Source organism: Oxyura jamaicensis, chromosome Z (assembly GCF_011077185.1).
Source record: "Oxyura jamaicensis isolate SHBP4307 breed ruddy duck chromosome Z, BPBGC_Ojam_1.0, whole genome shotgun sequence".
In the NCBI taxonomy this organism is placed as follows: Eukaryota; Metazoa; Chordata; class Aves; order Anseriformes; family Anatidae; genus Oxyura; species Oxyura jamaicensis.
The window spans coordinates 54069680-54085319 of NC_048926.1; the positions used below are offsets into that span (position 1 = coordinate 54069680).

Sequence of the window (15640 nt, forward strand, 5' to 3'; positions counted from 1 at the left end):
TGATCTCAAAAACAGACCAAAACTTCTCTACTTCTTAGCCTTTGAGCATTAGGAAAATAAAATTGTTTTAAACCTCTGTTTCTATTTTTTTTTTTTCAATAATAAATAAATTAAAAAAAGTCACACCACAAATTTTCTGCATCCTATTTTGGTAGCTCTCTAAAGGATACTAAGGCAGCTCTCATGCCCTCAAGAAAGTGAATCACTGGGAGAGCTACTTTACTAAGATTAGAAAGTAACTATTTTATTTTTTTTTCCTGCAGGGCGTGTTTCTTTTGGTCCTGCCAAAGCATATAAATGTATGTTGGAACTATAATAGTCCTGGTAAAATCATGGGGTTTATGCCTATGTTTTCCACAAATGTGCTGAATCACAGCTTAGATGAACAAAGTTCATGCAAGCTAGAAATGAGATAAGACCTTGGTCCCCCCCCCCTTTCTCTCTCTGCTAGGTTGTTGTGTTTGACTATGCCTTATCAACAGTCCTTGGCTTGTTGAAGACTCTTTATGGAGAAAGGGAAATATTTAATTGCTTGAGGTGAGTTAGTCTAAGAAGCTGTTCCCAGGGAACTGTACCCATTGACTCTGGTAATCCTTTGAGTGCCAGGAAGGCCTTCCCTTTTATCTGGCTGCTGCGGGTGCCAGCCCAGGATCTCGGCTTGTTTACTTGCCCCAGTACTTCTTCAGTCTGCCTACATACAAATCACTGTGGGGAAAAGAGATGACATGGATGTAGGAGAATTGGGGATGGAGATCAACCTTGCTGTGGTTTAACCTGGCTGGCAGCTCAGCACCACACAGCCGTTCAATCACCCTCCCCCTGTGGTGGGATGGGGGAGAGAATCAGAAAAAAAGTAAAAGTTTGTGGGATGAGATAAAGACAGTTTATTAGGATAGAAAATAAAAATAATAATAATGATAACAATACTACTACTACTAATGTGTACAAAACAAGTGATGCACAATGCATTTGCTCACCACTCGCTGACTGATGCCCGTCCCATCCCCGAGCAGCCAGTCACCCCCACCTCAGCCAGCCACCCCATATGCACTGTTCAGCATGACACCACATGGCACGGGACATCCCTTTGGCCAGTTTGGGCTAGCTGTCCTCATTCTGTCCCCTCCCATCTTCTTGGGCACCCCCAGCCTGCTCACTGGCAGGGTGGTATGGAAAGCTGAAAAGTCCTCGGCTTAGTGCAAGCACTGCTCTGCAACAATTTAAACAGCAGCATTTTATCAACATTATTCTCATCCTAAAACCCAAACACAGCACCACAGAAGCTACTGGGAGGAAAATTAACTCTATCCTAGCTGAAACCAGGACAAACCTGCAGGAACTTTTGGTGTTATGATTGGCAAATGCAATTGCTTCAGCTCTTCTGCCCTGCTCTTATGTCATGGCATTACAGTTTGTGCACTGGTAGCAAGGCTCCCCTGCATCCTTTCCTTTGTTACAGGCACAGAGGTCAGGAGCTGTGAGACCTGTCCTGGATGAATGCCCAGATTTGAGCTCATCAAAGAAAGGAAAAAGCCAAGAACAATGAAAATCCACACCAAGCATGATGTCTGGTAGGGCTTGTTTCTTCCCTGGTATTACATTTCTCTTATATAAAACAGCTCCTCTATAAAGAACACTGATAGTTATGAAGGACTGAGTACTGCATGCAAGTTCAGCCATGGTCAACTACTTCTGGAAGGACTCAGTGGGTCCTTTGGGCTCTTTCTTCAGTACCATTCCCACCTGCCCCCCACTATTTCTTGTGCTGCTGCATCATGAGACGATTCTGCCCCCTTTGTAGCCTGATGCAGAACAATTTCTGTTTGGGATTTTTGGCAGTGAAGAAGTCTCAAGGGGAATGGTATTTAAAATCACTCATCTGTACTGTGTAATTAATGTTTCAGGAAATTTATCATATCTGAAATTTCCTCCCAAATATGCAATGCAACACCTTTTCCAGCAGTATTCTGGAATGGATTTTGAGATTGGAGAAAATGGATTTTGCATGTAACATATTTTAGGATATTATATACTAGTTGCATTGATGTATACACTTTAGGCTACAGCACACATCTGTAACAGTAACAGCTCTTGGTTAACAGAGAGTGCTGCAAGAAGGATGCATCACTTAGAAGGGAAAAGAAGAAACAGAAAGCACTCTGGTTAAGTGGCAAAGAGTAGGAATATATTCATACAAAAAAAAAAAAAAAAAAAAAGTTTAAGAAATGGAAATCTATCTCTTGTAATGCTAATGGAGTGGAAACTAATCTTCTTCTTATATCTTACCTGCCAGAGTGGAAGCAGGATAAAAGGAAATTTGAAGTGCAAGTAGCCAAGGATACGAAGGGTGCTAATAAATTATTTGAAGTATATAAAAATATGAAGCTTGCAAGACAATCAGTGGTTGTACTAGATCATTAGAGTGTGAAATGGTCAGTCACATTTCAGGAAGGCTAAATGGTATTTTTGCCTCAGTCTTAAAGGCAAAAGTCATTGGAAAATATGTATTCTGAGTGTGTTTTTTTCCTACAGCTAGTATCTAGCAAGGAGGATCTATAGTAGCAAAGGTATCAGAAAACTCAACATATTCAAGTATTAAATTCAAGTATTACTAAATGAGATTACTGAGGCAGGAGTGATAGAAAAAAGAAGAAAAAGAAAAAAAAAAGAAAAAAGAAAGAAAAAAAAAAGAAGAAGAAGAAGAAAAAGAAGAAAAGAGAAGAAGAAAAGGTAGCTGACTGTAGCCCAGCTATTTTTCCAACAGTACCAGAAGATGTTGGAAGAGATCGGAACTGTACAACCTGAGCAGGCAAGACAGAAGAAGTGTTTTTATCTTCATTTTGCATCTGTGGAACCAACACAGAGAGAGAGAAAGCAGCTTGCCCCTGTGGGAAGCCAGCAGCAGGCAGGAGATGCAGCAGGCAGGAGATGTGCAAGGGAGGTCTGCTGGTGTCCCAGCACCGCACAGCCCTGCTCGCACCAGGCCTTCAGGTCTGATTGTCCTCTGCACACCCAGCCCTGCCACCACCCTGTTGTGCAGTCAGCTGGGGTTGCAGCCTCTCTTCGCTCTGAAACTCGGTCTGCTCCTTCTCCAGTATTCCAAACAGCTTCCAAAACAACACATTTCCCTCCCACTTACCTAAACACCCCTGAAGAATCCCACAAATCCTGACAAATTAGAACTGAGGTTTTTAAATATGGAAATGCCACTGATTTTTCAAATGCCTGACCAATTCTAATGTAAATAGGCATGGGGAGTTCTTGGACATTTGAGGCTTCAGAATTACTCAAGGCAATTAAATTATTAGAGGTAAGAAGCCTCTCTACTTGTTACCATTTTCATGCATTACTGACTCATAAACCATACTTCCACATATAACATTTTCTCACATCAAGCCATTAACTAAGGCATGGCATTTTCTATTTCAAAACACAGCGGTGATGAACAGTGCACATGCTTGTTAAAAAGGATGCCCAGCATTGAACAGCGTGAGCTGAATTTCATACCAGGAGGAAGGCAAGAGAAAACACTAAAGACAGAATTAGAAAGCATCTAGATGTGCCTGTGGGAGCTGGGTAGGAAAGTGCCTGTGGCCCGCTGGGGTTCTTTGAAAGACCTAACATACCACAGGTGAAAGGAGAAGTAGCAGTGGTGATTTACTAAGAATTTCAAATGGCTTTGATCAGGGCTATTAGAGGACTGGAGGTGAGGTGAAGGGTCTTGTCACAGATTAAAAAGTGGTTGAAAGGTAGGAAACAAAGAGCAGGCAAAAACGGCCAGTTTGCAGCACAGAAAGCAGCTGATAGTGAGGCACCCTAAGGAGAATTACTATGGCAGGTGTTCCTCAGCTTGTTTAATAATGGCCCAGAAGAGGGAGGCAAGCAGTTAGGTTGCAAATTTGCTGATGGTACAGAATGATTTAGATTAGTGAGGAACAGAGAGCATTATGAAAAGCATCAAAAAGCCCCTAGGAAAACTGATTGTTGGGCAACCCTACTGCAGATGAAATTCAATTCAGAGAAATACATTGTAAATTGGCAGTGCACAATGAAAAGGATAGTTGAAGCAACATGAACATACTGATGGGTTCTGATTAGTTACGACCACATCTCCTAGTGAGGGAGACAAGGGAAGAGAAAACAGTTTTCACTATGGACAGTCCATTTGGAAAAAGGGAAAAAATAATGATGATAGGTATGTCAGGAACGGAATAGTAAGCAATCTGAAACCCGTACGGAGGCACATCCTCATTTTGAAGCCTTTATTGAGGTCTGGTCACTTTGTCTTTCTGAAGACATAAAAAGAAGAGGTGCAGGTAAGAAAGCTGATACATATGACAAGAGAAGGAGGACTATCTTCTACAGGAGGTTTTAAGATTGAGGACTGTAAGACTAACTTCCCTTCTACCTGTGGTAGAGGTATGGTAAATAAAATAGAAGTACTTTGTGCACTGGAAAGATCTAGTGCTCAAGGTGTCTCTTGGGTTGTCTTTCCCTGGCCAGAAGGGCTCATCACCCAGCCCCATCTTGTCTGATCTGGGGAAGGCAACAGTGACTGTTATGCAAGGTACCCCACCACCCATTTCCCACAGTGAAACCAAGTTCACCTTTGTAGGCCTTCAGGGCAGCACTCACCCTCTACCAAGGGCTTGTCTGCAGGGCCACAGCTGTAGTTCTCATGTCCTTCAGCCTTCAACAGTCCTGCTTCTTTGCACTGTCCTTCCAGAGAGCTTTCAGGACACTAGCAAGCTGGCATTGACTTAGAAAGTCTAGTGTCTTATTTCTGACATAAAGATCACATTTTGAGTCCTTCTTGCAAAATCACTTGCCTCTGTCTGGCCTGGATAGACTGAATCATTAAAATTGTTCCGTTTGGGTCCTGGGATCAGTCACTGTGTCTTCTTCCTGTCTTTTCACCATTCTGAAAAGACAAATAAGCAATTTTCTCCTTATTGATGCCTTTCTATATCTTCTCATTAAACATCACAATTAGGGCTGTGTTGTCACTGAAACACCCTCATTAGTCCATACACCACTGAAGTGGTCAGACAGGCAATGGTGGTCTAAGATGGTTACAGGACTCCTCAAGATACTCCTTTGGGATTCATTTGTGGTGACAGGAGTTGAGGTAGATTCAGTTTTATGTAAATCAAGAAAGCTGGCTCCTCACTTCTCTCCCTGTGGATAGTCCCAGAGCCTTTCTGGTTCAGCCAGCAGGCTAGGTCCATCACGGAGTTCCCACCTCCACAGAAATCACAAACATAGTCCATCCCAATGAAGGTGGTATGGTCCCAGCTGAGGCAAAGATTTCAGCTGTTTTATATTTCTGAGAGTTCAATAAATAAGTTGTTAAATGTACTAAAAATATTTCAAGTGTATCATTAGAGTCCCTAGGCAGTCAACATCACAATGAAGATATTTTGTGGACAGTACTCTGCTTAGATGTCATAGTGAATGAACAGGTGAATGATGCTCTGCTTTCCTGCTTGTCCATAAAATGCTGAGTCCTCTAAGGGGATGTGATAGACTGACACTCAATTCATCCTGTGGATATGTTGTTTTGGTATGTCTTGCCTACATCATTGCAGATAAGACTGCAGAGAGAAGCCTGGGGGCTTGTGTTGGTGATGTGGTATGACCACAGCCTCCAGTCAGTGCAAAGTCAGGCTGCATATCCACAGTTCTGCTTGCTGGCTATTTAATTCTGCTTCTTCTCCTTTGACAACCCCTCCCAACCAAAACTCATAACTGTGAAATGGCTGGCTCTCCAGGAAGATGTGGGGCTGGACTGGTGGAGGAGGGGCAAAGCTTGTAATAGCAAGCAGACAGTCAGATGGCAGGTCTGTTGTGCATCATTTTGTTGCACAATGTGTGATGCTCACTGCATGAAGGTTTGCTAATGGGGTTCATAACTGTTGGCATACATTGACTCTAATAGTAAAAATTACTTTGGGAAAAAATAAAAACAGGCAGGCACAGAGAAAGTAAACAAGATAAAGTGAGGTAAATAATGAGAAATATTTCAGTAAAGACTTTCCCCACGAGACATCTGTTTTCATAACTGGCTGGATGCATCCCTCTGATGGTACCCCACACTAGACAAGCAGAGGCACAAATGTGAGGAGACTCTTCACCCTCCAGGAAAGGGCTGCTGTGGCAAAGTCACAGCTGGAAGAACATTGCCTCTTACTGAGGAGACTGGGGTTGAGGTCTGTGCCAAGAATGTGGCATGCTCTGCAGGTCCTCCTCCCGTGCTCTGCTAAGTAATCCAATCCCAACTAATTCCCTGCACCCAGAGCTGACCTTCACCCAGCAGAAAATGGGTAGTATGGGGCCACTTCCAAACACTGCTTTTTTTTTATGGAATGATAAACTATTTGAAAAGGTAGCCCCAGTTCATGGTTCTTTTATGCTCTGGTCAAGCATCAGACACTAGCTTCTTTATTGTCTGCTGTGAAATTTGGTTCATTGCTGTTTATATTCTGATTTTGCTTTCTAGAGGGTCTGATCAGCTGCACTGTTCTCAGTGTTTTCCAAATATGCTTTATGATTAAATTTGCCTTTCCCTAAAGGAACACAGATGTTTTTGCTTTCTGCTGGGTCATATGAGGAAAATTTTCAGCACTTTGTACATTTAGTGATTTCTGAGGTCTGATTCTTGTTCAAGGGACTAGTAACCACCACATCTACTAACTACTTTTGTGACTGAAAACCGAGATTTACCAGTGGGTAGTATGATTCATTCCTACCTTCACTGCTGAGTGTATGAGAAGAAAATAGACTTTCAAAAGCTTATATCCCAACCTATCAAAATGATATTAAAAAATCAATACTAAAATAGGTATATTCTGGGCAAAGTTTCCCCAAAAAGGGTAGCCCTGCAGTTTTTATTCTAAAATAGAAAATAATAGCCTGTTTTTATTTTCTTCTGCTGTGCAAAAAGCAGCTATACCTTGCAGTAAGATGGAAAAGCCAACCAAGTAAAACATGGGATAGAAAAGCATCTCATATTCACATTAGGCATGTCCCAGAGGTCTTTCACTGCCACTTCACTGCTGACATTCTCGGGGGACATTCTGGAGTGCTCCAAGTCCATCAACGTCGACATCTTCCAGGCTGCCCACCTGCACCTCGGCTGCCTGGGCATCATGCTCATGGTCACCTTCCAGTGCATGCCCCAGTTCCACCTGCACGAGGTGGCCTTGCCTTCACCCTAAATGAGGTAAGCTGCCAGCCATGCTTCCGAAGCCTCCTTGGGGATAAGCAAAGCTCCAGGCAGGAGAAGTGGTCAGAGTGGATCCCATGGGCAGGAACAGCCTCTTCTGGGGCTAGAGGTGTAGGCAGTGGGGTGGGGAGGAGCGGTGCTGGTGGGAGCCACTGTTGCACTATGTCAGGACACATCCCCTCTGCTCTGCTGTGAGCCTCTCACTTTCTGCCTGTGGCGTGGGGCTTGCTCTGCTCTGTCTGCTCCTGCTCCCCTAGGCTCTTCCCTCCTCCTCACTTCTTCTGCTGACCCTGGCCCTGGCCTCCCAATGGAAATTTGTCTCTTTAATGCAATACCTAACATTTCTTTCTAAGTTGTAGCAGATGTAGGATGAGTTTAAACCTGTCCTATGCAGCCTAGCTGAAGCTATCTATACTGACCTGTCTGACTACTGCACCTACTTAGCTTCTCTGTTCGTCCACCTGTGCATTTAACCCAGGATTAAGGACCGGAGTGAGATATTTGCAATGGATTCTGTTCTTCCCCTTCTATTCTTTAACTGTTTTCACTTGAGCTGGCTGCTTCTGCCTTGTCTTCTCCATGCCTGCCAAACTCTTTGGGTCTAGTCTCAACCTCTGCAGTGAGGCATGGACTTCTGATGGAGCTCTAAGAGGGATTGCCCTCAGGGGACCACCAGCACTACATGCATCAGTGGCATCAGGCATTCAGGATTTCTCTGATTTCTCTCAGGCAGTATGGCAATAAATAGCAAAGAGCCTGAAAGTTCTGTCAGGGTCTTCCACAGAAGCAGTGTCTCTCTGCCTGTAACAATCATTTTGGTTGCTTCACTGGGAAAAGGCTTCCTTGCCTCAAACACCTGCGACTCACTTGGGAGCACACTGAAAGCAATGGATTTGCTTTTGGTCAGCCTCAACAAGCACCTAGCTGTGTTTCCAGTACAAAACCAGAGGCTATTGTGAGATAGGCAGACTCTAACTCCATTACCTTCTAGGCATTCAGCCTGGACTATTCTTAGGATGAACCTGATCCTTTTTAAAGCCCACCAGGATGCTGTCTTGAGCTGTACCTTCAGTTCTACTATTGATCTTTACCTCAGCGACAGCCCACCTGTGGACGTGAGCTGCATCCACATATTCTGCTGCTGCTGTTTGTCCATAGGAAGCAGCACTTTGCTTGAGATCATACCCTGCTCTTTTTCAATATCCTCTACTTTCCTGGAGCCCTTTGATTTGGGCCCACTTCTTCATGACCAGGGCCCCCAGGATCACAGGTAAAATAAAAAGGATAGAGGGTGCTGGAGAGGGGTAAAGGAACATGCTGGTTTTGATAACAATCAGTAGCTAGGCATTGGTACAGCACCCATTAGCTTACCCCCCTCTCCTTGCTGGCTGCAGGTAGCAGGTTGTTGGCTCCTTGTACTCGGGGAGTTGCAGCAGCTGGCTGGAGCAGAGCAGGCAGAGATCTTCATTTCAATGCACAGTAATGTACACAGGGATTCTGTAGCTTTTGGAAAAAACTGAATGCATAAGAGATGTGAATTTGCCACGTCTTACCTTCCGGTTTGTCCCTACCTCACAGTGCTGGTTTCAGCTCTGCAACTCAGTTCTTTATCCTCTCTTTCCACTTTCTCTGAACTAATTAAATACAAGCAGCCCTCTTGGTGGTGCTACAGAAAGTGCATAGCAAATGAGTTGTACCATGAAAGAGTAAGCCATTATCAGCACTGGTTGCAGCACAGCAAAATGCTTTAACATTACAGCAGAGGACATTTTAGTTAATAAGTATTAAAATCAGATGGTTATCATAGTACTGACAGGTAATTATAATGCTGATCTCTGGTCTGGCTGGCAGTGACTGTCTCCAGACTATGGCATGGTCTTGACCTCATTGAGTAGGTCACAGGAGGGCAAAGAAAAGCCTTTCACTGCCACCAGCAAATGAATGACTGTCCCAGAACTGCAGTGCTGAAGATACAGGAATCAGTCATCACAGGAGAAAATCTCCTGACAGTTGAGAAAATGCATCTCTATCGTGTTAAGTAACCAGTGACAAAATGCAAGCCAGATGAGCTAGGAATTTATTTATCAGTTTGTACGCAGGTTTCTAATCAAGTTGATGTAGTGCTTTTGTTGTTTAATCTTTGAGGGTGAGACCCTTGTAAGTGAAGCTCTTTTCTCGCTGGGAAAAAAATAAAGGAACTGCTGGGAGAATGATAAATGCAATGTAGGAAGACTGCTTCTCAGCTGATTGAGGGTTATTTGTGCTTTTTTTTCCCCTTTCCTGCCTGCAGTGCTATTTTGAGTTGCAGAGTTCAAGTGCAGATAAACACTGTTTTGGAAGCTTAAAATGGGGAATCATTTGTCCTATGCTAAAGGCCTTCAAGCCTCCTGGTTCATTTGTTTCCTCTTGCTCCAAATTAATTGCACTAGCAATGCCTGGCAGTTTATTTCCCGGTTAGTGTTTAATAACACAGTGCATAGAACGTGCTCTGGCATTGCAGCTGCTCTGTTGGTTCGGATACCAGCTCAGAAGGATTCCCTGCATGACCTTGCTGATGGAGGTCGCAGCTTCACTCCCAGGAGATTCCCAGCACTGTTTTACACTGCAGGTACAACACGAAACTACACAGTAGCCTCACTCTTTTCTTGCTTGCAAAACATGCTGTGTTAAAGACAAACACACAAACAAATCTGTCTCACAAGTCTATGCAGAGTTTTCATTTTGATCCTGGGATAAGTCCACACTGGAAGCTTTGCTCCCTTTCTAGGAACATCAGCATTGTAGGCAGGAAAACTTTGAATGGCCTGATGGACTCTTTTCAACACCATCTCTTCTGTTTGACTGAGCAGAAGGGATGAACAGAGGATCCACTGCTAATGATGTGGCACCTTCAGGAAGGTTTTGACTTTAGGGGAATGTGTGACAGGGCTGTTTAGACCTGTGTTTGAAGGTGAGAAGAGGAATTCATATGGAGGAAGCACAAGGAAATGTATTTCCTTGGGCACATGCACAAAAGGCCTAAATATGTTAGGTATGTGTGAGACTAGACAATACTCCTTAAAAAATAACATCAGTCTGGATGAACATATTTTGCCTATTACCAGTTCTGCCAGCAAGTTATACCTCTGTTGTGCTGACTTGATAATCAAAACTAGATTGTTTTCACAGCCAACGCTGCAAAATTAATCCTTTTTCTGAATGATCAAATTTGTCTTATCCTTGCTCAATACATAATCATCAACAATAACTGTTCTGGTCTCGAGGTGTAAGGAGCTGTTATACCAATGAGGAATGCAGCACAGTCACACTGCCAAGGGGGACCTGGCAGTATGACTGACAAGCTCAAGTGCAACCACACAGCTCTGGAGGTAATGGTCAAGGGCATGGATGTGCAGAGTCTCCTTGATCCTAGGAAGTGAGAAGCAAGGTTCTGAGAAATGAATGGATCCTGCAGCAATAAGGTTTTTTTTTTTTTTTTTTTTTTTTTTTGACTTTGGGACCTTCTTTGAGGGTTGAGGACAGCTTCAAACAGATGGGGTCCTCCTAAGTAGGACAGAAACCTCTTTGGCAACAGACTGTCCAACCTGGTGAGGAGTGCTTAAGCACTAAGGAAGATGATGTTCCCTCAGTTAAACGAGAAAGTGGTGGATGGTGCTGGCAAACAAACAATCCAGTGTGATGTGAACAGAAGAGATCAGCAAAACAGAATGGAATCAGGGTCACCCCAAACATATACACATGGAAAAAGAAGTGCCTACCAATCAGCATGACGGGGAAAGCTCTCACACCTCTTCTGAGACATCAGCAAAATTGATGCTTCTGTGTGTACATGGGGAACAAACAGGAGCAATGAGTCAGCACGCAGTTGAAAGGCTGTGATCTCACTGGGATCACAGAGATTTGGTGCAGTAGCTCACACAACTGGAGTGCTGCTGTAGATGGATGAAAGCTTTTTTATACAGGATACAGGAAGCACAGGTGGGAAAGACAAGGAAAGGAGCAGCCCTGAATAGGAGAGAGCAGTTCGAATGCATAGAGCCCTGCCTCAGAATGGGTCAGGAGTCAGCTGAAAGCTAATGGGTCAGGATTGGTAAGCAGATCAATATTGGTGATGCTGTGGTGGGAGTCTGCTACCTGCCAGATCAGGAAGAGATAGGTGAGGCCTTCTGCATGCTGTTTTAGGAAGGCTTACATCCACAGGGTTTAGTCCCTATGGAGAACTCAGACCACTCATATCTGCTGGAGGAACAACCCATCAGGGCATGAGCAATCCAGGAAGTCTCTGGAATACATTTATAATAACTTCTTGAGACAGATGACTGAGAATCTGAAAAGTTTAGGCACCTTCCTAGTCCTGATTCTTATAAACAAGGGAGAAGTTGTTGGGGAGGTAGAGACTGAGCAGCCTTGATTGCAGTGACTGGCATGCTGGAGTCCAGGATCCTGTGAAGGCAAAAAGCAAACAGACAATCACAACCATGGACTTCAGGAGAGTGGACTTTGGCCTGTTCAGGCAACTGCTTGGGAGAATCCCATAAGATATTGTCCTGGAGAAGAGTCTAGGAAAGCTGGTAAATTTTCAAGGATAACCTCATCCAAACTCAGGAACCTTACACTTAAGGATCACTTCTAAACTCAGAAAATTCAAAACTCAAAGAGACAAGCAGGAAAGCAAACACAGATGGTAGGAGGCCTGCACGAATTAACAAGGTAGTAATCCAATGTCACCGTGAGATCACTGTTGATTACCTCTGAAAGGCCGTGGTGGCTCAGGGAGTTGTCTGAGGGAGAAAGCAAATGTCACTCCTGTCTTCAAGAAGGGCAAGACAGAGCATCAGTTAACTACAGGCTGCTGATCCTCACTTTTGCCACTGAGAAGATTGGTGATTGTCTAATCCTATAAATCGTTTCCAAATTTCCAAATATACAGGGGACAAAAACATGATTGGGAGTGATCAGCATGGATTTACAAAGGGGACATCATACCTGACCAACCTCATAGCCTTCTATGATTAAAACTGATGCCATTGATGAGAGCAGGGTTTGGTGATGCTGTCTATCTCAACTTTGACTAGGCTTTCAGAATTGTTTCCCATAGCACCTTCATGAACAAACTGAGCAAGTATGGACTAGGTAAGTGGGCAGTGAGGTGAACTGAAAACTGGCTGATCTGCCAAGCTCCAAGGATTGTGATCACTGACACAAAGTCCAGCTGGAGGTCAGTCACTGGTGAATGTCCCTGGGGATCGTCGCTGTAGGTAATACTATTTAACATGCTCATTAATGACCTGCAGAAAGATATTGATAATAGCACAAAGTACACTGTCTTCAAAAAGTGAGTAGGGATGCTTGAAATACCAGAAACTTAGAGGAGTGGCTGATACACCAGATGGTTGGGCTGCCATTCAGAGGAACCTTGTCACATTGCAGAAACGGGCTGATGAGATATTCAGGAAGCTCAGAAAGGGGAAGATCCAAGTCCTATACCTGGGGAGGAACAACCACATGCACTAAGACAGACTGGCTGCTGAATGTCTCTGTCCATTGTTGGGCTACCTAATACAGGAGAGACACAGAACAAGTCTCTGTGAGTGGCCAGAGATTATTACAGTGCTGGAGCACCTGATACAAGGAGAGCCTTAGAGAGCTGTGACTGTTTAGCCTGGAGGAGCCTGGCTTAGGAAGATCTTGCCAATGTGTATAATGCAGGGAGTAAAGAAAACAGAGAGAGGAATTTCTTAGAGGTTCAGTGACTGCCTCCTTTAGACAATGTCCAAAATATCAGCCATTATTTGTTTAACTGGGATTAGGATGGGATGCAGGTTCTATTCTTGTGTCTACTGCAGGGGTGGGAGCCTCCAGCCCTTAGCAGTTTACTCTGTCCTTGCCCAGTGTCTCTACAGTCAAGGGGGGGGTGTGAAGAGCTTTATCAGGGGATCTGGAGGATGGATGCAGGAAGAAAGAGAGCAGCATGACCCTTTTCTGACTTCAGTGCATATGTATTGCCTGCATACATCTTTCTGTCAGAGGTAATTGGAACACTTGACCTGGGGAAGAAGAGCTCCTTTGGCAAGTCTTCTGAAGGTACAGAGTCCTGCTTGGCTGAACTGTTTGCAATAGATAGGTAATTACGTATCTGGGGAGATGATATGAGCTCATACTTGTCTCTGAAAAGGGTTGAGTATATTTGCCTTTAGTAGTTTGCTTAAAGAGATGATGAATGATTCATAGATTCATAGAACGGTTTGGACTGGAAGGGACCATAAAGATCATCTAGTCCACAATCCCTGCCATGGGCAGGGACACCTTCCACTAAAAATCTTGGGTACTGGTTAGCAGAAACTTCTCCTAGAGTTTTGTTGAGAGTTCAGGTTGTCCCTTATACTGAGGATAAACTGTTCTTCATAAGCAGTCAAGTCATCCTTTACACGGAGAAGCAGGCTCTTTATTTAAATAACAACAACAACAAAGTGCCACTGAGTATTCAGCACAAATCAGCAGAATCCCAGCTGTTGCTCCTAACATTCTTATAGCCATTAGTATTTGGCTTCAATATCACAAATTACTACTGTTTAGTTTTAACCCCCACCCAGGTAGGTTGCTATAGACTGTCCAGCAATGAGTGAACAAAATGGAACTAGTAAAGCAATTACTCATGTGTGAGGGCATGGTGGTCACATAAAGTAATGCCCAGGATCCTGATGGTTTCAGCAACGACAGGATTTTCACCCCATCACCCTCATTTCCGCATGTGCCTGGACCAGACTAGAGAATGTATCTGGTCTACAGAAGCCCTGATGAGACCTGCTGCCCCCCTTCCAGTGTGAGTGTGCAGCAGCCAGTCTCCCTCCCTGCCTGAGGCTGGTGAACTGCTCCCCACCAGCTGCACAGCTGTGCACGGTGGCACATACTGCTTGGGGAACAGCGTGACAGTGAGTGCTCCACCAGACATTGCATCCCTCCGAGTAAAGGGTATGAAGGGATAGCCAGCAGTAATAGAAATTAAACTTCTTGTCCTCTTTTGAATCCAAATCCAGGACATATTTTCAGGCTGAATGATGTACCTCATATATTCTCTCTCTCTCCATCTTGGAGATGTATATATTCTTCCTGAAACCTTCTTCTGGGGTCTATGTGGCCATTAGCACTGCATGGGGAAGAACTTGGCCACTCACCAGGTTCCTTACAGTTACTGCCTTAAGGTCTGCTAAACATCACACCTGCTAAGCATCCTTCAGGCTCGACAGCTCTGGGTTCCTCATGTCCTCCCCCTGCAGAATACATGTGCAGTAAATTGGCTGGCTCAAGCCAGGCTGGCTGTTCGTCAGAAACAGCACTGGAGTTGCAAAGTGAAGTGGGAGCCATCATGTCTAGACCTTGCCCTGTCACACTGATGTTAGCCTGCACGTGTGCATTTCTCTGTCATTCCAGGCCGCTGTTTCTATTTAAAAAAAGCCACCAGAGCTCCCAAAACTTCACAGCTTTTGGACACTCCCACTAATTTCCCTTCAATTTTAACACATATGACCATTCCAGCTTCCTTTATAGCTTGCAGAAGAGGTGGCTGAAGACCTGTATTTCTCCTTGTGGGTCTCAGAGAATATGACTCCCAGCAGAGGACAGCAGTATCTCCTCTGTGAACATCCTCAGCTCCTGCAGGCATTCCAGGGATGGTCTGTGTGATTGGCAATAGCAGAGGACAACAGAAGTGTGTGGCACTGAGAGTAAAGGAAAGCCTTCTAAAAATTCCAGCTGCATTTTGTATGCTGTGTTCATACTTTAAGGTGATTTCACTTGCTTATTAGAATCAGATCCTCGCTGTAGCTGAACATTCAGTACAAGGTCATCACATGAGGAATGGGTTCTTTTCTTTCTTAGCAAATATATGCTCCTCATATAAAATGCTCAAGAGAAAGATGTATCAATCTATACTTAGACAGAGATACAAATAACACAGTCCAAATAATACAGTCACATTTGCCTTTCTGCACCCTCCTTGTAAGCTGATACATTTTTCAAAAGGACTATAAGGGTGAATAGGTGACAAGTTTTCTCTCTGCACTGTTGTCTTCAAGCAATTTCTCTTTTGTCCCTTCTTTCATCTGTAACTGGTTCAGTTATACAATATAACCTTAATTATCTGAATACAAAATTTATTTCAGATTCTCATGACTCAGTAAACATGAACATGCTGAGTCTGCAAACACTGTGAGACAAAGCTCAGATAGTCTTGGAAGCTGCATCAAAAATGGCTTTTTAAGTTTTTTTATTATTATTATTATTATTTTCTATTTTTGGATTTGTTCATATTTCTCCTCAGAAGCTCTGCAACTCTAGTTAGCCAGGGTTTGGATAATCAAAGTTTTCAAGTGCATAGTGAGTGGGAGACTGTATTTTATCATAGGATCACCCCCC

General features: G+C 43.8%; 1 protein-coding gene across 1 annotated transcript in view; it reads left to right on the forward strand.

Moving 5' to 3' along the window:
- The first annotated feature begins 7022 nt into the window (after positions 1 to 7022).
- The window catches only part of LOC118156143 (metalloprotease TIKI1-like), a 150272-nt gene continuing 141654 nt past the window's right edge, over positions 7023 to 15640 (forward strand). The window contains exon 1 of the mRNA XM_035309957.1: positions 7023 to 7196. Within this exon, the coding sequence (XP_035165848.1) occupies positions 7023 to 7196 (174 nt within the window). The remainder of the gene's footprint in view (positions 7197 to 15640) is intronic.